This window comes from Pseudophryne corroboree, chromosome 3 (assembly GCF_028390025.1).
Source record: "Pseudophryne corroboree isolate aPseCor3 chromosome 3, aPseCor3.hap2, whole genome shotgun sequence".
NCBI classification, from domain to species: Eukaryota; Metazoa; Chordata; class Amphibia; order Anura; family Myobatrachidae; genus Pseudophryne; species Pseudophryne corroboree.
Genome location: NC_086446.1, coordinates 7,357,278 through 7,380,854, shown reverse-complemented (window position 1 = coordinate 7,380,854; position 23,577 = coordinate 7,357,278). Strand labels below are relative to the sequence as shown.

Sequence of the window (23,577 nt, the reverse complement as noted above, 5' to 3'; positions counted from 1 at the left end):
TTAGGCCTAAAATTAGGGTCCATAAAGGTGCAGATTTCGGTCTTATCCATTTTCTTTCAAAGAGAATTGGCCTCTCTTCCTAAGGTACAGACTTTTGTGAAGGGGGTGCCGCATATTCAGCCTCCCTTTGTGCCTCCGGTGGCACCTTGGGATCTTAACGTGGTGTTACGTTTCCTCAAGTCACTTTGGTTTGAACCACTTAAAACGATGGAGTTGAAATACCTCACGTGGAAAGTGGTCATGTTGTTGGCGTTCGCTTCGGCAAGACGTGTTTCAGAATTGGCGACTTTATCGCATAAAAGCCCATACTTGGTTTTTCACGTGGATAGGGCAGAGTTGAGGACTCGTCCTCACTTTCTGCCAAAAGTGGTCTCATCTTTTCATGTGAACCAACCTATTGTCGTGCCTGCGGCTACAACGGACTTGGAGGATTCCGAGTCCCTGGATGTAGTCAGGGCTTTGAAGATTTATGTGACCAGAACGGCTCGGATCAGGAAGACTGAAGCTTTGTTTGTTCTGTATGCGGCCAACAAGGTTGGCGCCCCTGCTTCAAAGCAGACTATTGCTCGCTGGATCTGTAACACGATTCAGCAGGCGCATTCTACAGCAGGATTGCCGTTACCGAAATCGGTTAAGGCCCACTCCACTAGGAAAGTGGGCTCTTCTTGGGCGGCTGCCCGAGGGGTCTCGGCATTACAGTTGTGCCGAGCAGCTACTTGGTCGGGGACAAACACCTTTGCAAAGTTCTATAAGTTTGATACCCTGGCTGAGGAGGACCTCCTGTTTGCTCAATCGGTGCTGCAGAGTCATCCGCACTCTCCCGCTCGTTTGGGACCTTTTTGTATAATCCCCAAGGTCCTTACGGAGTGCCAGCATCCTTAAGGACATTAGAGAAAATAAGATTTTACTTACTGGTAAGTCTATTTCTCGTAGTCCGTAGAGGATGCTGGGCGCCCGTCCCAAGTGCGGACTTCTTCTGCATGACTTGTATATAGTTATTGCTTACATAAGGGTTATGTTATAGTTTTCGGTGATACCGTGGCTATGTTGTTGTTCATACTGTTAACTGGGTAAGTTTATCATAAGTTATACAGTGTGATTGGAGGAGGGGGCATAGAGGGAGGAGCCAGTGCACACCCAGAATCCAAAGCTTTCTTAAAGGGCCCTATCTCCTGCGGAGCCCGTCTATTCACCATGGTCCTTACGGAGTCCCAGCATCCTCTACGGACTACGAGAAATAGATTTACCGGTAAGTAAAATCTTATTATATCTATAGTAATACAGGGACATGATTGGGGAAGTGAGGGGATCTGGGAGTATCACAGTGATGTTACTTATATCTATAGCAATAATACAGGTACATGACTGGGGAGTTGAGGGGATCTGGAAGCATCACAGTGACATCACTTACTGTATATCTATAGTAATACAGGGACATGACTGGGGAATTGAGAGGTCTGGGTGTATCGCTGTAATGTCACATATCTATAATAATAATACAGGGACATGACTGGGGAGGTAAGGGGATCTGTGAGCATCACAGTGACGTCACAAAGCTAGGGACATGATTGGGGAGGTGAGGGTTTCTGGGAGTATCACAGTGACGTTACTTATATCTATAGTAATAATACAGGGACAAGACTGGGGAGGTGATGGGATCTGGGAGTGTCATAGTGACATCACTTATATCTCTAGTAATAATACAGGGACATGACTAGGGAGGTGAGGGGCTCTGGGAGCGTCACAGTGACATCACTTATATCTATAGTAATAATACAGGGACATGACTGGGGAGGTGATGGGGTCTGAGAGTGTCACAGTGACATCACTTTTATCTATAGTAATAATACAGGGACATGACTAGGGAGGTGAGGGGCTCTGGGAGTATCACAGTGACATTACTTATATCTATAGTAATAATACAGGGACATGACTGGGGAGGTGAGGTTATCTGGTTAGGTGAGGTGGTCTGGGAGTATCACAGTGACATTACTTATATCTATAGTAATAATACAGAGACATGACTGGGGAGGTGAGGGCATCTGGGAGCGTCACAGTGACATCACATATCTATAGTAATACAGTGACATGATTGGGGAGGTGAGGGGTTCTGGGAGTGTCACAGTGACACCACTTATATCTATAGTAATAATACAGGGACATGACTGGGGAGGTGAGGGCATCTTGGAGCGTCACAGTGATGTCACATATCTATAATAATAATAATAATAATAATACAGGGGCATGACAGAGTAGGTGTGGGGATCTGGGCGTGTTACAGTGACGTCACATATCTATAGTAATAATACAGAGGCATGATGGGAAGGTGAGGGGATCTGCGAGCGTCACAGTGACATCACTTGTATCTATAGTAATAATACAGGGACGTGACTGGGGAGGTGAGGAGTTATGGAAGTTTATACAATGATATTTGATGTGTCCCCCTATACCCAGGGTTACACGGTAGTGAGGAAGACATCCGGTAAGTTCGAGACACCCAGCAGCTGTCCCCGTGTGTCAGGAAGACTGAGCAGAACCCAGAGCCCCATCACGGTGCCTCCACCTCACTCACTGATACATGAGAGACACAATAACCAGAAGATCCTAGAACTCACCAACAAGATCATTCAGCTGCTGACTGGAGAGGTGACTGCTGGGAATGGGACATTATACAGTAACACCGGGGAACGTGTCTGGGTGATGACTGGAGAGGTGACTGCTGGGAATGGGACATTATACAGTAACACCAGGGGATGTGTCTGGGTGATGACTGGAGAGGTGGCTGCTGGGAATGGGACATTATACAGTAACACCAGGGGATGTGTCTGGGTGATGACTGGAGAGGTGACTGCTGGGAATGGGGTATTATACAGTAACACCAGGGGATGTGTCTGGGTGATGACTGGAGAGGTGGCTGCTGGGAATGGGACATTATACAGTAACACCAGGGGATGTGTCTGGGTGATGACTGGAGAGGTGGCTGCTGGGAATGGGACATTATACAGTAACACCAGGGGATGTGTCTGGGTGATGACTGGAGAGGTGACTGCTGGGAATGGGACATTATACAGTAACACCAGGGGATGTGTCTGGGTGATGACTGGAGAGGTGGCTGCTGGGAATGGGACATTATACAGTAACACCAGGGGATGTGTCTGGGTGATGACTGGAGAGGTGACTGCTGGGAATGGGGCATTATACAGTAACACCAGGGGATGTGTCTGGGTGATGACTGGAGAGGTGGCTGCTGGGAATGGGACATTATACAGTAACACCAGGCGACGTGTCTGGGTGATAACTGGAGAGGTGACTGCTGGGAATGGGACATTATACAGTAACACCAGGGGATGTGTCTGGTTGATGACTGTATCACTGTGTGTGTCAGGTTCCTATAAGGTGTCAGGATATCCCTGTCTATGTCTCCATGCAGGAGCAAGAGTATATAGAGGAACACAGGGGTCTGTACAAGGACGTGATGATGGAGAATCACCGGCCCCTCACATCACTGGGTAAGAGGAGACTGTCATGTATTGTACAAGGGAGAGCAGGTATGGGGGGCCCTATATACACACATCATCTGATAATCACATATATACAATGTACTCAGTCACTTTGTGTCTCCTACAGATGGGCATAGTAACAGAGATACCCCAGAGAGATGTCCCCGTCCTCTGTATTCCCAGGACTGTACAGAGAAGAGTCACAGGACCCCACAGGAGAATCAGGTAGGTGGGATTTAGGGTCTAGACAATATACCAAAGTGACTGTAACTATGTGATCTGTAGAGGAGCTGTGTGTGTCTTATACACTGATATTATACTGTTTACTATCAAATAATGAAATAAGCCTTATTATAAAGTGTTCATTATTGTTGTATTTAGGGTGAAGATAGGAGTAATGTGACTGATATGAAGGCAGAAGATATAGAGGGAGAAGAAGAGATGTATGTGACTGATATAAAGGCAGAAGATATAGAGGGAGAAGAAGAGACGTATGTGACTGATATGAAGACAGAAGATATAGAGGGAGAAGAAGAGATGTATGTGACTGATATGAAGGCAGAAGATATAGAGGGAGAAGAGACGTACGTGACTGATATGAAGGCAGAAGATATAGAGGGAGAAGAAGAGACGTGTGTGACTGATATGAAGGCAGAAGATATAGAGGGAGAAGAAGAGACGTATGTGAAGGATGATCTGCAGTGTAAGGAGGAGGAAATCCCTACAGATATCAGCACAGGTGAGCAATAAACACTTTATTTTATTTATTTACAGTTCCTTATATAGTGCATCAAATTCTGTTGCTCTTTACAATTGGAAACAGTGATAAAATAAAACCAAACGAGTGAAAACAGTGAGATAACAAGAATAGGTAATAACAGAAATTCATAGAGGTAGGACGGCCCTGCTTTCAAGCTTACAATCTATAGGGAAGTAGGCATTGATAGACAAGGATAGGTGTTGACTATTGCAAAAAGGTCCACCAGATTGCAAAAGTCCTTGGTGGGCTGTATGATATGGTTACACAGCAATGTTGGCCTGGTGTTGGGAGGATGGGAAAGTGAAGAAAGTAAAAACATGTGAGGTTATGTGTGGACTCTACAGTGGGGATGTAATTGGAAAGTAAAGTATATGAAGCTATGTGGGCATTTCCAGAATTCGATAAACTCACCTTCAGGAATTGCTTAAAGTTTTGGAGACTAGAGGCGAGTCTTATTGTGCGTGGGAGGGCATTCCACTATTTTATTACAGAATAGAGTCCCATATTCTCCTTCCTTAGTCACTACAGCAATATCTCATTCTACACCTTTTTCTGTCAGTACAAACTAATGAGAGATATGTATCTGACCATTGGAGGAGTCCAGAGCCATCAGCCCCTATTATACTCCTGCTCTCCCATTCGCATCATGTCACTGTATGTTACCAGCCCAGAGATCTGACCCGTCTCCTCACGACACTCTCTGGTGTATCATATACATCAGGGGACATCAGCCCCTATTATACTCCTGCTCTCCCCCTCACATCATGTAATTTTGTGTTACCAGTCCAGAGATCTGACCAGTCTCCTACCCATACACTCTGGTGTATCTCATACATCAGGAGCCATCAGCCCCTATTATACTCCTGCTCCCCCTCACGTCATATCACTGTGTGTTACCAGCCCAGAGATCTGACCAGTCTCCTCCCCACACTCTCTGGTGTATCTCATACATCAGGAGTCATCAGCCCCTATTATACTCCTCCTCTCTCCCTCACATCATGTCACTGTGTGTTACCAGCCCAGAGATCTGACTTGTCTCCTCACCACACTCTCTGGTGTATCTCATACATCAGGGGACATCAGCCCCTATTATACTCCTGCTCTCTCCCTCACATCATGTCACTGTGTGTTACCAGCCCAGAGATCTGACCAGTCTCTTCCCCCATACTCTCTAGTGTATCTCATACATCAGGAGCCATCAGCCTGTATTATAATCCTGCTCTCCCCTCACATCATGTCACTGTGTTACTAGCTCCGAGAACTGACCAGTCTCCTCCCCACACTCTCTAGTGTATCTCATACATCAGTAGCCATCAGTCCCTATTATAGTCCTGCTCTCCCCCTCACATCATGTCACTGTGTGTTACCAGCACAGAGATCTGACTTGTCTCCTCCCCACACTCTCTGGTGTATCTCATACATCAGGGGACCTCAGCCCCTATTATACTCCTGCTCTCCCCCTCACATCATGTCACTGTGTGTTACCAGCCCAGAGATCTGACCAGTCTCCTGCCTACACACTCTGGTGTATCTCATACATCAGGAGCCATCAGCCCCTATTATACTCCTGCTCTCCACCTCACATCATGTCACTGTGTGTTACCAGCCCAGAGATCTGACCAGTCTTCTTCCCACACTCTATGGTGTATGTTATACATCAGGAGCCATCAGCCCCTATTATACTCCTGCTCTCCCCCTCACATCATGTCACTGTGTGTTACCAGCCCAGAGATCTGACTTGTCTCCTCACCACACTCTCTGGTGTATCTCATACATCAGGGGACATCAGCCCCTATTATACTCCTGCTCTCTCCCTCACATCATGTCACTGTGTGTTACCAGCCCAGAGATCTGACCAGTCTCCTGCCTACACACTCTGGTGTATCTCATACATCAGGAGCCATCAGCCCCTATTATACTCCTGCTCTCCCCCTCACATCATGTCACTGTGTGTTACCAGCCCAGAGATCTGACCAGTCTCCTTCCCACACACTCTGGTGTATCTCATACATCAGGAGCCATCAGCCCCTATTATACTCCTGCTCTACCCCTCACATCATGTCACTGTGTGTTACCAGCCCAGAGATCTGACCAGTCTCTTCCCCCATATTCTCTGGTGTATCTCATACATCAGGAGCCTTCAGTCTGTATTATACTCCTGCTCTCCCCTCACATCATGTCACTGTGTTACTAGCTCAGAGAACTGACCAGTCTCCTCCCCACACTCTCTGGTGTATTTTATACATCAGTAGCCATCAGCTCCTATTATACTCCTGCTCTCCTCCTCACATCATGTCACTGTGTGTTATCAGCCCAGAGATCTGACCAGTCTCCTCCCCACACTCTCTGGTGTATTTTATACATCAGTAGCCATCAGCACCTATTATACTCCTGCTCTCCCCCTCACATCATGTCACTGTGTGTTACCAGCCCAGAAATCTGACTTGTCTCCTCCCCACACTCTCTGGTGTATCTCATACATCAGGAGCCATCAGACCCTATAATACTCCTTCTCTCCCCCTCACATCATGTCACTGTGTGTTACCAGCCCAGAGATCTGACCAGTCTCCTCTCCACACACTCTGGTGTATCTCATACATCAGTAGCCATCAGCCCCTATTATACTCCTGCTCCCCCTCACGTCATATCACTGTGTTTTATCAGCCCAGAGATCTGACCAGTCTCCTCCCAACACCCTTTGGTATATCTCATACATCAGGAGCCATCAGCCCCTATTATACTCCTGCTCTCCCCCTCACATCATGTAATTTTGTGTTACCAGCCCATAGATCTGACCAGTCTCCTCACGACACTCTCTGGTGTATCATATACATCAGGGGACATCAGCCCCTATTATACTCCTGCTCTCCCCCTCACATCATGTAATTTTGTGTTACCAGTCATGAGATTTGACCAGTCTCCTCCCCACACACTCTGGTGTATCTCATACATCAGGAGCCATCAGCCCCTATTATACTCCTGCTCTCCCCCTCACATCATGTCACTGTGTGGTTACCAGCCCAGAGATCTGACCAGTCTCCTCCCCACATTCTCTGGTGTATCATATACATCAGGGGACATCAGCCCCTATTATACTCGTGCTCTCCCCCTCACATCATGTAATTTTGTGTTACCAGTCCAGAGATCTGACCAGTCTCCTCCCCACACTCTCTGGTGTATCTCATACATCAGAGCCATCAGCCCCTATTGTACTCCTGCTCTCCACCCCTCACATCTTGTCACTGTGTGTTACCAGCCCAGAGATCTGACCAGTCTCCTCCCCACACTCTGTGGTGTATCTCATACATCAGGAGCCATCAGCCCCTATTATACTCCTGCTCTCCCCCTCACATCATGTCACTGTGTGTTACCAGCCCAGAGATCTGACCAGTCTCCTCCCCGCACTCTCTGGTGTATCTCATACATCAGGAGCCATCAGTCCCTATCATACTCCTGCTCTCCCCCTCACATCATGTCACTGTGTGTTACCAGCCCAGAGATCTGGACAGTTTCCTCCCAACACTCTGTAGTGTATCTCATACATCAGGAACCATCAACTCCTAGTATACTCGTGCTCTCCCCCTCACATCATGTCACTGTGTGTTGTCAGCCCAGAAATCTGACCAGTCTCCACCCCACACTTTCTCATACATCAGAAGACATCTGTTACTATTCTTCTCCTTCTCCTGTTATAGCAGTGAGCAGCACAGTTGGTGTAATGGCAAGCATTACTGAATCACAGAGGTGAGGTTGTGGGTTCAAGTCCCTTACTGCATGGAGTTTGTATTTTCTCCCTGTTCTTTTATGGGTTTCCTCCCACAATCCAAAAATTATACCAGCTGAGCAACTAGTGTATATGTGTTTGCCTATGTGGTAAGGGATATAGACTGTTAGCCCCTGGGACTGAGGTAAGTGGGCGGATATTCTCTGTAAAGTGCTGAGGAATATGTATGTGCTATATATGGATAACTGGTAGCGAATGATCATGCATATCCCTGATCTGATCAGCTCCGGCTGCCAGGTTTGTCTGCTGTCCCTCATGTGGGTGTGACTGACCTCCCCCTGACCTTAGCTGCTGCCCTGATCTTGTGCTTCCCACGCTGTGCACCAGAAATGCGTAATTCCCAGCTCTGCTAACAGTACATTACGCGTATACTGCCCACTGTGTGCGAGCCTGGAGGCAGCAGTATTCCGTCACCTGATGTGAGGGTACGGGGCTCACAGATCATTTCCAGTATTAGATGGAAAGGTGAAATGTTTATGATTAAGGACAAGTTGCACCACAGCATGGCACTCAGTAACAGGAGCAGAGAGTCCAGTAATGTCCCGCGGCTCTGGACAGTCTGCCGTTGATCCAACGTACGTTTCAGCAGGGGTGATGTATAGAGGCAGTGACCAGGATAAGGGGCCGGTGACAGGTCTAAATAATCCCAAAGTTATTTGTCCCACACGGCCTCTTGGCAGAGCATCAACGCTTGTCCACTATAAGAGACAATCACTGACTGCAAAGCTCTCCGGTAGCCATTCCTACCCCCTCTCACCCCCAATAGCGTAATCACTCAGGAGTGTCTGATGCTCCCCTTCCACTCATGACTTAAAATAATAGTCCTAGTAAAGAATAATACATTTTGACATGAATAACTTGATTGCATTTTCATAAACTGAATCTGATAGATATATTGTGTATTGTATATTTGCTTAGTTCTTATAATGTAGTAAGGGGAATGGGTCACCTCAATCTGCTCCCACCTGCTCTGCTCTGCTCCCTTCTGTCCAGTCCCTCCCCCAACTGTGACTGCTGACTTCATCTCTCCTCTCCGTCCCCTCAAAATACAAGACAAAAGTGTAGGAAACAGATACTTATCACCCACCCAAAAGCTCAGACAGATGACAGAGCAGATGTGTGGTTACGTTCTACAAAGATGGGCGACACAAAGATATTACAGAGACACTGGCAGGTACTTTGTGCAGATGAAGATTTAGACAAAGGTGTGGGAGATACAATCTCCAGCTGGAGAAGATCAAGAAATCACTTTTTCAATGGACAACTAGCATATGGACAATTGACAGTTATGAGCTATTCGTTCATTATTTCTCCGGCTGGGTCCACAGGTTATCCACAGGATAACAATGGGATATGATGGAGCGACAGCGGATTGGCACCAAAGATCACAAGCTTTCAGTCCTCCCAGGATGCAATGGGCTCGTCCATATAGCCCCGCCCACTGGCTCAGGCAAATCAGTTTTTTGTTTGGTGCGGCAGGAGCCGGACCATGGTCACAGGGCTGCTGTTCTATGGCAGCCCTAAGCTTTATTATTTTATTTTTAATAGTCTAACTATGTTTTTGAGTGATCTTTCCTAACAGCGTCTTAAACGCATATTGGAAAGAGTCGCTCCAACAACGCTTACCCACGGTTCAAGTGCTGTGTCGACGGGCGTCTGTGTCGGATATACTAGCAGGTCCACCAGAAGTTACCAGGCTGTGGCCGGAGCATGGGGAGAAGGTAAGGCACCGGTTCCACTTAGAAGGGGAATACGGACACCGCCGCACTGGTTTGGGAGGAGACTACCAAACAGTAGCTAATGCACCGCCACCACGGATGCTCCAGAGCTAGGCATTAGGGATCATAAAGTGCCAGGAATGGTATGAGGCTGGGATCCCTAGGGTTGATGTCAGCATGGGCAGTCAGACGCTCTCCTGGTCGCCCCTCCCCCCAGTTCATGACCAGTTTCCGTCGGTCTCCCGCCATGAACTGTTGCCTCACTTCCGTCTCAGACGCTACCATGAGGTGTCTCGGTCGCAGCATAGGCCGCTGCGTCTGTGTACACTAAACTCTACCGCGAGGAGACCCAGTCGCAGGACAGGCGTCTGTATGACCGGTGCGCTTGTATGCACAGTGCGTCTATGTCCGCTTAAAGTTCCCGGAGCGACAGTGTACACTAGTATCGTCTGGATCCACTCGGCGTTTGCTAATATATTGATCGATCTTGGAAGTGAGGTGAGTCTCCCTGTATCCCACACTACTGAGTACAGGTTATACAGCACTACAATTCTTTCTACTTTTGTCAGGATGAATAGTTAAATGTAAGTGCCTATTGCATATGAGTCTTTACATTACTGTGGTTTTCTTCGCATTACGTCTGAATACGTTCGGATCTGTTGTGCTCAAATGACTAATATATAACATGTGACTGACTGCTAGTGTGATTGCTGACTTTATATATGTTTGTCAGTGGTTTCTTCTGAACCTCAATGCTGGTGCATGGGATGGGGTCAGATTGATATCACTTTAATAAGGTAAAGTGATTACAGTCACTAACTGTAGTACACTGTGAAAAGCTGATTATTTATCATGTCTAAGAGCGGCAAAAGTGACGAGGTTACACTGACAGTAACACCAACACTTATAACATGTTTGTCCTGCAAAACGGGATTATCCTCTCAGGATCTGGCACATGATGTGCAAATTGTTTTGATTTTGCAACACTGTTAGCAACACTGATTTTGTACATATTTATACCTCTATGTGAGAGATTGGGACTTTCTTATCAACAATTATTTATAATTCAAGATACCCTAGATATCTATGAATTTGTATGATCACCACAAACTGTCACCTCTGCTTAAATATTTCATCTGTATTACCAGCATATATACTGGCTGACAAATGCGTAGGATATAATCTAATCAGTAATAATGTGTGAATATTAATTGATTTCCTATATATGAAAGTCATTATAATATTATTATTATTATTTTCATGCACTTTGGCATAGGAGAACAAGAGAGGATTCGCTCTAATATTCTGAATACTATTTGAATGAATTAGTTTAAACAAATTTACATTTCTGATTTTTATCAGAGCTTCCTCTCTTCTGAGCACTCTCTCATCTGGCTGACAGCTGTGCTGGCTTGGGTTCTGCCCTTCCCAGCGTACACTTGGTTATCACAACAGAAAGCAGAAGTGTTCCTTCTTCCTTCTGCCTTGATCTTAAGGGGAGTTAGATCAATCAATTCATGATCTTCCCCTATTTAAAACTGGTGAAGGTTCTCCTTTCCAACACTCTCTCATCTGGAAAAGCCTGGGGCCCAGTTATCCAGTGACGCATAGCAGGCAGAGTACAGACAGCAGAAGTGGGTTCTCTCTTCCTTCATAAGTCATCTTCATCATTCAAGGTCGTACTATCCTGAGAGTAGCCCGATCTTCTATCTCGGAAGCTGATAGGATAGACCTGGTTAGTACTTTGAAGGGGGACCACTTAGGAATACCAGGCACTGTGGATATCACCAAGATGATCACTCATATCTTCATGTAAAAACACTGGTGGGGCAGTCCTAATCTGCTCACTCTCTCTCATCTAATCCATATTTCACCTCTTTTTATCTTCTATTTTTATTAATTATTTAATATGTTTGGACCATATAGGTCGATATTTTAACGGAATAAAATAAAAGTTAAGTTTTAGATTATTTATCATCATATCACTTCACCTGATACTGATTAATTATCATCACCATTTTCAATTAAGAGTGCTCCCGAAAAGGTTTTCTTTTGTCTTGTCTCTTTTTATGTAGACAAGTGGGGTTTGCCAGAGATAGATCTCATGGCGTCCCATCTGAACAACAAAGTGCCAGTATACGGGTCAAGAACAAAGGATCCCGGAGCGATCTTTGTGGACCCTCTATCAATCAAATGGGATTTACATCTGGCATATCTGTTTCCTCCGATCATCTTGCTACCCAAGCTGGTGTGGAAAATAAAGCAAGAAAAGGGTGCCATGATTCTAATAGCTCCGGCTTGGCCCAGCGATTGGTATACAGATCTGCAAAGTATGTCAATGGATGCTCCAATTCTGCTCCCTCAACGTCCAGATCTACTGATGCAGTGTCCTTGTTATCACAGGCAGCTGGATCGACTGTCGTTGACGGCGTGGTTCTTGAAACCTCTATCCTGAAGTCAAGAGGATTCTCACAACAGGTAATTCAAACAATGCTCAGAGCAAGGAAACCCTCCTCAGCTCGCATTTATCACCGAATATGGCAGACCTATATTCATTGGTGCAGTAAAGGAAATATAGACCCAAAATCTTTCCAAGTTTCCAGGGTCTTAGATTTCCTTCAAGCAGGAATGGATAAGGGTTTGAAGGTGGCTTCCTTGAGAGTGCAAGTATCAGCATTGACTGTATGGTTCCAAAAGAAAATTGCCAATTTACAGGATGTGCGTACTGTTTTCCAGGGAATGCTGCGCATTCAACTGGCTTTTGTTCCTCCGGCAGTGCCTTGGGACTTAAGTCTAGTTCTCAAAGCCCTTCAAGTTGCTCTGTTTGAACCACTTAATAAAGTGGATCTGAAATTGTTGACTGCTAAAGTTCTCTTTTTTTACTGACTATGACATCAGCTAGAAGAGTGTCAGATTTAGGAGCGCTGTCATGCCGTTCTTCTTTTCTGATTTTTTTATCCAGATAAAACAGTTCTCAGAACTAGGTCTGGGTATCTTCCTAAGTTGGTGTCTATATTCCACCTTCATGAAGAAATTGTAGTCCCGGCTTTTCAGGTATCGGGACTGTCTGCGGGAGAAGCGTCGCTGGACGTAGTCCGGGCGTTAAGGATCTACTTGGATCGTACCAGTGCCTTCAGAAAGACAGATTCTCTCTCCATTCTCTACGGATTTCACAAGAGAGGATGGCCTGCTACTAAACAGACGCTATCAAGATGGCTTCGAATGACGATTTCAGAAGCGTATTCTCAAGATGATCTCCCTGTTACGGCTAATGTCTTGCTCACTCTACTCGTAAGGTAGGTCCTTCATGGGCAGCACAACATGGTGCTTCAGCAGAACAGATATGTAAGGCAGCCACATGGTTTTCCATTAACACTTTCATTAGACATTATGCCTTGGATACTTTTGCCTCTCATGACGCTAAATTCGGGCGCAAGGTTCTCCTGTCCAATCAGGAGTGTACCCACCACTAAATTGCTTTGGGCTAAATTGCTTTGAGAAATCCCATTGTTATCCTGTGGATAATCTGTGGGCCCAGCCGATGAAATATACGTTATGGTAAGAACTTACCGTTGATAACGGTATTTCTCCTATGTCCACAGGTTCCACAAGGATCCCACCCTGATGCAACTGATTTGGGGATCTTTATACTCGCTAAACTCGTCCCTCTTGCATGGAAGGGTGTGCATGTGTGTTCTTCTCGCCTTAATAGGGCTCTACATGATGCTCCTGCCTAAATGATTTGGAATACAACTGATTTGCCTGAGACAGTGGGCGGGGATATATGGACGAGCCCGTTGCATCCTGGGAGGACTGAAAGCTTGTGATCGTTTGGTGCCAATCCGCTGTAGCTCCATCATATCCCATTGTTATCCTGTGGAACCTGTGGACATAGGAGAAATACCGTTATCAACGATAAGTTCTTACCATAACGTATATTTCTTCATCAATTTAGCAGGCAAAGGGTCTAGAGGTGATTCCAAGTGTTGAATTTGCATTTTTAAGCAGTTGCTGTGAACCCACAACATGCAGTTAAATGAGACAAAATCAGACAGATCGCAGGGACCTTCAGACTGGCCAAATAATCAAATTTATATTGACCTAACCGTATAGTATCCCATCTTCCACCTATTGTATCACACCATTGTCACCAAAATCTCCCTTTTTTTCAAACACACCAAACACATTTTCACTCAGTAAATTGGGATGTATTCCTCCCTTTCTAGAAATAATTCAGCAATCTTATATCCTGAAACCCCCCAAAAAACCCTAAAAAAACTTTGTTGACCTTTTGTGTGTCGACCATGCCCACGTCAACCTAATGACCATGTCGACCTTCCATATGTATTGACCTAGACATGTCAACTTTCGGTCAGTGTCGACCTACTTACTGTTGACCTTCAGTGGTCAAACTAGTGACTGACGACCTAAAGACCGGATACCAGTTTAGTTATTTTTAGATTTATATATTATATTTTAAGTTAGTAGTTCCCAAACTTGGTGCCGTGAGGCACTTCCAGAGGTGCTTCAGGTTGGTGGTCCAGCACTAGGGTGCCATGATTCAAGAAAGTTTGGGAACCACTGTTATAAGGCAATTCTTTCCTCTGCCACTGTAAATTGTGCGGCAGTATCAGCAAAGACGGTGTTGATGAGCTTCTGATTCAGTGTGGGGCTGAAGGGATCTGCCCACACAGAGAAGAAAAAGGGTGGACAGACAGTCCAGGTGGAGACTGCTGTTAGAGCCCAGGGTGCCTGGAGGCCAGTGGGGGCTATGAAGCCACATTCTTATCCGCAAGAGGCAGGGAGAACCAGAATACACACATGTGGCGCACCTGTGGGTTTGTGTGCTGTAATAGAAATCCAGAGGGAATGTGACCCTGACTGCAGCCTGTTCATTTGCCAGAAAAAGGGAGTACCAGCTTCCATTCCCAGTACATGTCACCACACCTTGCATTACATTTTTATCTTCTGCAGTGGAAGTACTATATCTAGGGAGATATCTTTGTGATCTATTGGCGTATAATTTCTGGTGAAGATGGCAGAATATCGCAATGTAAGAGCCTCTGAATGAGGCTTGATAGTAGGTACATTCTGCAGTCACTTAGATGGGAGCAGGCTCTTTTAGGAAGACAATGCATCACCCTACAGGTCTGGAGCCACCATATTATGGCTGGAGGAGCATTCCTCTGAGTCTGACATCAGAAATTGGACCCCTCATTTGCCATATCTGAACCCAGTAGCACTCCACTGGGGAATATTATAAATTGTACCTTATTATGGAGAGACATTCAATTTTCTGTACACTTATTCCCAACAGATGAATGTAACAGAAGGAATATCTCAGAAGAAAATCTAATTTCATCTTCAGGTTGTAAAACAGAAGATGATGACATCACACAAGATTCTCCTGGAGAAACCCCTACTGCTCTACTCGTACCTCCTGTACCTCAAAATGTGCTTGTGTCATGTGGTCCCTCTAATCAAAGGGAATGTTCTGATAACACTGATATTGGGTCATCTTCTACAGCTCTGACAGTAGATAAAATATTTCCCTGTTCTATAGATGACAGATGTTTTACACAGACCGCACAGCTTATAACCAATCATCCAGCTAAGGGAGGTGAGAAACCATTTCCATGTTCTGAGTGTGGGAAATGTTTTACACACAACTCACGTCTTGTTACACATCAGAGAAGTCACACAGGTGAGAAACCATTTCCATGTTCTGAGTGTGGGAAAAGTTTTACCGATAAATCAAATCTTGTTACACATCAGAGAAGTCACACAGGTGAGAAGCCATTTCCATGTTCTGAGTGTGGGAAAAGTTTTACACACAAGTCACATCTTGTTGCACATCAGAGAAGTCACACAGGTGAGAAGCCATTTCCATGTTCTGAGTGTGGGAAATGTTTTACACACAACTCACGTCTTGTTAAACATCAGAGAAGTCACACAGGTGAGAAACCATTTCCATGTTCTGAGTGTGGGAAATGTTTTGCTGATAAATCAAATCTTGTTACACATCAGAGAAGTCACACAGGTGACAAGCCATTTCCATGTTCTGAGTGTGGGAAATGTTTTACATGGAAATCACTTCTATGTCTACATGAGAGAATACATACAGGTGAGAAGCCATTTCCATGTTCACAGTGTGGGAAATGTTTTACCAAAAAATCAAATCTTGTTACACATCAGAGAAGTCACACAGGTGACAAGCCATTTCCATGTTCTGAGTGTGGGAAATGTTTTACACACAAGTCATGTCTTGTTAAACATCAGAGAAGTCACACAGGTGACAATCCATTTCCATGTTCTGAGTGTGGGAAATGTTTTACACGGAAATCACTTCTATGCCTACATGAGAGAATACATATAGGTGAGAAGCCATTTCCATGTTCACAGTGTGGGAAATGTTTTACCAATAAATCAAATCTTGTTACACATCAGAGAAGTCACACAGGTGACAAGCCATTTCCATGTTCTGAGTGTGGGAAACGTTTTACACACAAGTCACGTCTTGTTAAACATCAGAGAAGTCACACAGGTGAGAGGCCATTTCCATGTTCTGAGTGTGGGAATTGTTTTAGCGATAAATCATCTGTTGTTAGACATCAGAAACTTCACACACATGAGAATGTGTAGCATGACAGTAATCGAATCTTGATAAAACTATACTTTATTAACACTAGTTAAAATTTGTATATATGCAGATGGAAAGTTATTTATCTTACAAATAAATCTAATTTCTCACATGTTTTTGTTAAAGGGCTGAGCTGGAATGATTTGTGTTATTTCTCTAGCATCCGTAAGGGATATTGGGGACAGAATTAGTGCGATGGGGTATAGATGGGTCCAAAGGAGCAAGTGCACTTTAAAATTCTTCACTGGGTGTGCTGGCTCCTCCCCTCTAGGCCCCCTCCTACAGCTCAGTTTAGATAAAGTTCCCTCAGGAGAGGATGCACACTCTAAAGCTCCAGAGTTTTTCTTCATTTTATTTCTAAGTTTTATTTATTTCGGTATGCTGTTTGGGCAACAGCATACCTGTGCTGTGGGAGTTATGGGGGAGACGGTCACCGGCCTCTTGAGGTGCAGAGCCGCTTTCCCGCTGAGGGGCTGTTTGTTCAGCGAGGCATGGATCCTTGGCTGTTGCAGCCGCAGCATGCCGCAAACCCTTAACACTGCGTGAAGGTGATCATCAGTGGTGAGTACCAACCAGAGGCCCCGCTAGGGGGGGGACCCATTATAGTTCCTGCATGAGACTGGCTAACTAGAGTGAACCAAGCATTTATGTGAGGTTGTACATGTTAAAGGAGACATGTCCAGTATAAATATACAGCAGTAGCACCGGCGCCATGTCGGGGGGCAGGGCTACATGAGAGCAGGCTCAGCGGCATTTTGGCACCTTCCTCTGCATGAGCAGCAGCTGCAGCAGCCTACACAGCTCCTCCAGAACTGCCCCTGTATACACTGGTACCGGGTATAGGGAGGGGGGGGCACTATTATTGTGCACAATAATCCCCTGGGGGATTTTATCAGTAATCTCACTGTTTTACTCATGTATATCAAATGCTGACAACCTCACTGGGGCCGGCCAGCGTTGGGTGCGCTGGAGTCTCTCTTCTCTGTCTCCTCTCACATTCAATAGGGCAGGCTTGTCATATATAATATCAGGCTGTATTGTGTGTGTATATTATACCTGTTTTTCTAATCACTATGGTAAAACAAAAGTCTTGTAGTGTGTGTAATGTCAGGTTCTCTCCTAGTAAATCCAGCTCATTATCATGTGAGCAGTGTAGTCAGACATCTCATGCTGATACTAATGTGGGGGAGAATGCAGAGCCCCCCTGGTTGGGGGCTATAAAACTATGATGTCTGATATGTCTTCTCAGCTCACTGCAACTGCAAACAAGACACAAGAACTGCAACAAGCAGTGGCTAGCCTTACTGCTAAGCATCCCTCCCTGCCTGCTTCACAGAAACCTGCTCTACCAGCACTCCTATCAGATGATACTGATGATATACATCCCACCCCGATTCAGGGTATTGAACCCCTCATATTGGATATTGGGGAGGTGTCAAAGCTCCCCCTGGGGGATGCAAATACTCAGCATTCATTTTTCCTCCCTCAAGAGGAGCCAAAAGTCACATTCCCTGATTCCACAGAATTGGATGATTTATTTAACCTAGCCTGGAAGAATCCAGATAAAAAATATCAAGTGACAAAAAAGTTTGTGAATACCTTCCCATTTGCCCCTGAGGGCAGAAAGTTTTGGGAAGAATCTCCAGCAATAGATGTCTCAGTGTCTCACCTTTCTAAAAAGGCGGTGCTCCCTGCTCCGGGCTACCTTACGGTAAAGGACCCAGCAGATAGGAAAATAGAGACCACTCTACAATCTATTTACATTGCTGCAGGCGTAGCACAAAGGATGGTCATTGCAGGTTGCTGGATGACACATACAATCCATTCCCGGGCTAGTCAAATAAAGGAAGGTCTGTTGGGTGATAGGACCTTAGTCAATACTGTTGCTTTCCTGACTCGCATTCAGGACACGGCAAGAGTCCACTGTGACTACCTAAAAGAGATTGGCACTATTAATGCTGGAACCATGGCTATGGCTGTGTCTGCGCACAGAGCCATATGGTTACGTCATTGGATTGCTGATACATGTTACAACTGAGGGCTGAGGCTAACCTGGGGAAGCCTCAGATGTAGGGGCTGACGTGTAGGTGAACCAGGGAGGTAGTATTGGGTTCCTAGACATACCGGAGCTATAAGTACCATTTGCCCGAAGGCGTGACCACGACAATGAAGTTGTAAAAAGGTAAAGTCAGTTTTATTGAACACACAGCTTAAGATATGCAAAACATCACAGAAGATGTGCAGTGGTAAATTACAGTACAGTTCCTAGAAGCGCAGGGGTAATTAGTGCTGTGGCTTGCAGAACAGAATATTAGAGTCCTTGCCAGAACTGGAGATGGTAAGTCCGTATGCCAAAGCTAACCGCTGAGGAGAGGTATTAACTGGTACTGCCCAGCAGATGGTATACAGAGGCTAGAGCAACACAGATGCACAGAAGTAGATGGTACTTGGTAATTGCAGAGAGTGCTGGATGGAACCAGTATGAATGAAAGGTGTGCAGAACTCACCACTGTGAGCATCGATGGACGCTGTGGTTCAATGGTAGAATGGTCACTGATGCAGGCGATATAGGAATATCACTGATGACGTTGAAATAAACTGAAGACACTGGAGCACTGCTAGCAAAATACCAACGACTCAGGAGCACTGTGGAAAGCTGGTAGGCCATGGTAAGTACGTTGTGGAGTATGGATAGCGTTGCTGTAGAAAGGAGAAGTTGAAAATGATACCAGGACACCGCTGGAGGCTGGAAGCGAAGCAGGACCAATGCTGGAAGCAGGAAGCCGGTGTCTGATCTTAGAGAGTAATCAGGAGCAATGCTGGAACACTGCAGAAGTCAGGCTGCACCGCAGGATGGAAACAGGTGCGGGTCTCTTAGTGGAGGTGAATCACAGTAGCTGGAATACCTGGAGAAACAAGCAGTAGAATCCACAAGCAGGAGAGACGTGTATAGGTTAGACAACCAAAGCACTGACGATTATCCAGCCCAGGAGCAGGATATTTATACCAGCTGGTAAGCAGGCATTGGCTGGATAATTAGGCAGAGTCCAGAGTGCAGCGGATAGGTTGTGAAAGGACATGTGATGAGGAAAAACATGGCTGCGCCCATGTTTGCATTTGGAGGGAAAGTCTGTATATTCCATGTGGTAAACAGCAGTAATGGCGGCGGAGGGCAGGAGACGCCATTCTTTAAAACAGTGTAACTAAACTGTAAGGCTGCCATGACAGCGCTGCGGGATCACAGGGAAGAAACTTGAGGTAAAGTTATACATATCGCTGCACGCAGACAGCACAGATGGAATCTCATTTTGGAACGCTGGGCCAGTCTCAGGAGACACTTGGAAGGTAAATAAAGATGTCCAATAAAGTAACGGAAGGTGGTGAGGAGAATTGGCGCTGAGGGGATTTAAGAGGTCAATACTTATCTTAAATATTGTGTTGAATCGGATGTAGCAGATATCTTTCTTCTTAGTGACCTTTGGTTTTATTCCGGTATTCTTCCAATGGGTTCACCAAATAGGGAAAAAGGGTAAATTCTAGGTTAACCACTGATATTTGGAGTATTCGGGAGATCCTTTTTGAAAGATGAGATTTTAACTCCTCCCAACTAGCTATATGGATGGATGTACCTTGCTTACATAAATAAATATGTTCTTAAAGCCCATCAAGGTTTCTTTAGCATGATATATCTTATCTGATGGTGCTCTTAGAACAAGGGCGTACCTTGACTTACACACAACAAGGGTGGTAGCAGTCCTATCAAGGTATCTTTTTACGCCAAGATCTTATTCCTCATATTGCCATTACAATTTAAGAGACGTATATGATGAGATGGTAAGAGTGAATCTCTATTGTGCGTACCTCACTTACACTAATATAGTGTGGTATCCTCTCATAAAGGTATCTTTTATATGGCAAAGGTTCGTACCAGTACTCACAGGTAACAGCGGTGTTCTAAGCTCATCAAGGTATCTTTATCTTCCTTCAATCAGATGAAGACTTATATAAAAGTGTACCAATTCTTTAATAGATTACAAACAAGAATAAAATATATTAGGCTGTAGGAGATTACCGTCCGTGAAGGGGATTGGTCAGACCGACTTCATCCAGGCATTAGGGAGCGGTATCCTATCTGACTGAATAGTAATACACAAAAGTGGTCGTACCTTTCCCACAACACGGGTGGGGCAGTGTCCAGCAGGCAATAGTCCTCAGCCAACGCGTTTCGAGTATATCACTCTTTTTCAAGACTGATGGAGGACTGAAAGGATGTGGTTTTTATAGCTGGAGTCCGGGGTTTGCACTATGTGACGTCATTTCCGGTTCCGGGTTGTCCCGGTGAAGCCAATGTACATAAACGGCTTATCTTCTACTTAATTTGTTCTATTCATTGGTGGTAAAAGTGGTAACCTTATTTGCTGCAGGAGGACAGAAAAAAACGTCTAAAAAGTGGAAAATCCGGCCGGATCGCCGTGACCGGAAGTGACGTATCGAGGATTCTGGGTGATGTAGTTTAATTTGAACAGGAAGTCCCCGTCGGTTTTTCAAACGGAACGGCTCTTCTTCCTCTTAATTTAATCCAATTCATTGGTGGTATGAGTGGTGTACATATGCTCTGTGAAATAATGTGTAGAGGCGGCGGAAATGGAGAAAGTTCTATGAAAACATCTCTACCGGAAGTGACGTGCCGCGGCTTCTGGGTGATGTAGTTTTGTTGAACAGGAAGTCCCCGTCTGCATCGTGAACAGTGATGGATATCCGGATAGAATGTGGATTTCTTTTTCTTCTTTTTCATCTGGTCTTCTTCTTGATCAGAAGAAAAAGAAATCCACATTCAATCCTTTGCACATTAAAGGTCATTTCATAGAGACCTTCACAAAAGGCAGTACTAGATGAAGTGGAACATCTGAAGAAGATTCGCACCAAGCCCAATCTCACCAAAAAGGAAAAAGAACTAATCCAAGACCTGGCTAAAGATGAGACTATAGTGATCAAGCCTTGTGACAAAGGAGGTGGAATTGCCATTCTCGATAAAGAAGACTACACAAAAGAGGTCTATAGACAACTGGCCGACGTCACAACATATGGCAAATTAAAAGGCGATCCCAGCAATAAAATAAAGGAAAATTTTGAAAAATTGATGCAGGAACATCTGAAAAAAGGAGGCATCACCAAAGATGAGTATGACTACATCGACGTTCCAGAGTCCACCACTCCAAGCATCTACATACTCCCTAAAATCCATAAGGATATCAAGAATCCCCCAGGGAGGCCCATCATCGCGGGAACCAACAGTTTGAAGTCTAATCTATCTTCACTTATAGATTCCTTCCTGCAACCATTAGTGATAAAAAGCAAATCCTACTTAAAGGACACAGGAGACACATTAAATAAACTAAAAGATTTCAAATGGAACACGGATCGCATTCTAGCCTCAGCGGATGTAACATCGCTATATACCTGTATCCAACATACCAAGGGATTAGAAGCAGTAACTTGGTCCTTGGAAAAATCAGAATATTCTGTTGAAAAAAAGAACTTTATTGTCGATGCCATTAAATTTATTCTGGAGAACAATTACTTCTTCAATGGCGATTTCTACATACAACGCACTGGAACCGCCAAGGGAACTAAATTTGCCCCAAGCTACGCCAATTTATTCATGAACTTTTGGGAAGAAAGGAACATTTATGATGGCGCAGCTTGGGGCACACAGCTGATCAAATGGCAAAGATACATAGACGACGTGTTACTCCTATGGGAAGGCAGTGAAGATTCCTTAAAAGAATTCTTCGAATTAATCAATATGAATGAATTCAACGTCAACTTCACTTTGTCATACAGCAAAAATCAAATCAACTTCTTGGATCTAACTATTTACATAGAAGATAATTGTATACAAACAAAAACCTTCCATAAACCCACAGATGTCAACACTTATATACCTACGGACAGCCAACATAATAACATCTGGCTGAAAGGAGTACCAAAAAGCCAATTTTTACATGTGAAACGTAACTGCAGCAAGAAAGAAGTCTGTAGGGACCAAATGGAACAGATGAAACGGAAATTTTAGAGAAGGGTTACAAAGAAGAGACGTTAACCAAGTAATTGAAGAAACGGAAAAGAAAGAGAGGCCATACTACAACCAACAAGGAGAGAAGAACATCAGAAATAGAAGGATAAAGATAGATCCAAATGGGCGTTCATCACCAAATACGACACCCAACACAAGCAACTTGAAAAAATATTTCACAAGAATTGGCACCTCCTCCAACTTGATCCAGTATTAAATAAAATAATTCCCAACAAACCATCATTGATATACCGCAAGTCGAAAAATCTTAAGGACCATCTAGTCAAAAGCACTCTCCCATTACCAACGAAAAATTTGATCAGAACTAAGGGATTTCATAGGTGTGGCATGTGCATAGGTTGCCGCAACATTCAAGATCCAAACACCAAGTACACAGAACTCAAGATTAATGAAAAATCTATGAAAATCACAGATTTCATTACCTGCAACACCGCTAATGTTATTTACTTAGTAGAATGTTCGTGCGGCCTAGCGTACATAGGAAGGACGACAAGACCCTTAAAAATAAGAATTTCCGAACATCTAAGAAACATCAAAAAAGGACTCCAGACACATCACCTTTCAAATCATTTCAAGGACCACCATAACTGTTCGGCTAAACATGTAACTAGATTCGTAGGCTTGAAACATATTAAAGCCACTTGGAAAGATAAGAATGTGGAAAATAGACTGGCCAGGACAGAAATGCGCATCATTTTTAATCTAAAAACATTAAATCCGAGAGGACTCAACCAAGATTTTGAGCTTAAATGGTTCTTAAAAACATCAAATAATTAGAACTATTTCAGTCCACTATTCCTACCCTTCCACGCTTCCCATTCACATCAATCACATTGTGCACCTAAGAGATAAGTCACAGCATCATTTATATAATTTTTTCCATTATACACCATGTGACGTTGTCATTAATGTAACTTTATTTTTTACGAAAGGATCGCAGAGCGGCGGCAACTTTTTGTGCAGTTTTAGAGTAGCTCAATACCTACTCAGCGCTTGTGATTACTTCAGACTGTCCAGTTCCTGTTTTGATGTCACAAACACGCCCTGCGTTCGCTCAGTCACGCCTGCATTTTCCTGG

At 44.5% G+C, this 23,577-nt stretch overlaps 1 protein-coding gene across 1 annotated transcript in view; it reads left to right on the top strand.

The window, feature by feature from the left end:
* LOC135054534 (zinc finger protein 850-like) overlaps positions 1 to 23,577 on the top strand; it is a 234,762-nt gene that overhangs the window by 10,797 nt on the left and 200,388 nt on the right. The window contains exons 3-7 of the mRNA XM_063957677.1: positions 2,455 to 2,646; positions 3,431 to 3,509; positions 3,628 to 3,725; positions 3,882 to 4,239; positions 15,080 to 16,306. Coding sequence (XP_063813747.1) covers positions 2,455 to 2,646; positions 3,431 to 3,509; positions 3,628 to 3,725; positions 3,882 to 4,239; positions 15,080 to 16,306 — 1,954 coding nt within the window. The remainder of the gene's footprint in view (positions 1 to 2,454; positions 2,647 to 3,430; positions 3,510 to 3,627; positions 3,726 to 3,881; positions 4,240 to 15,079; positions 16,307 to 23,577) is intronic.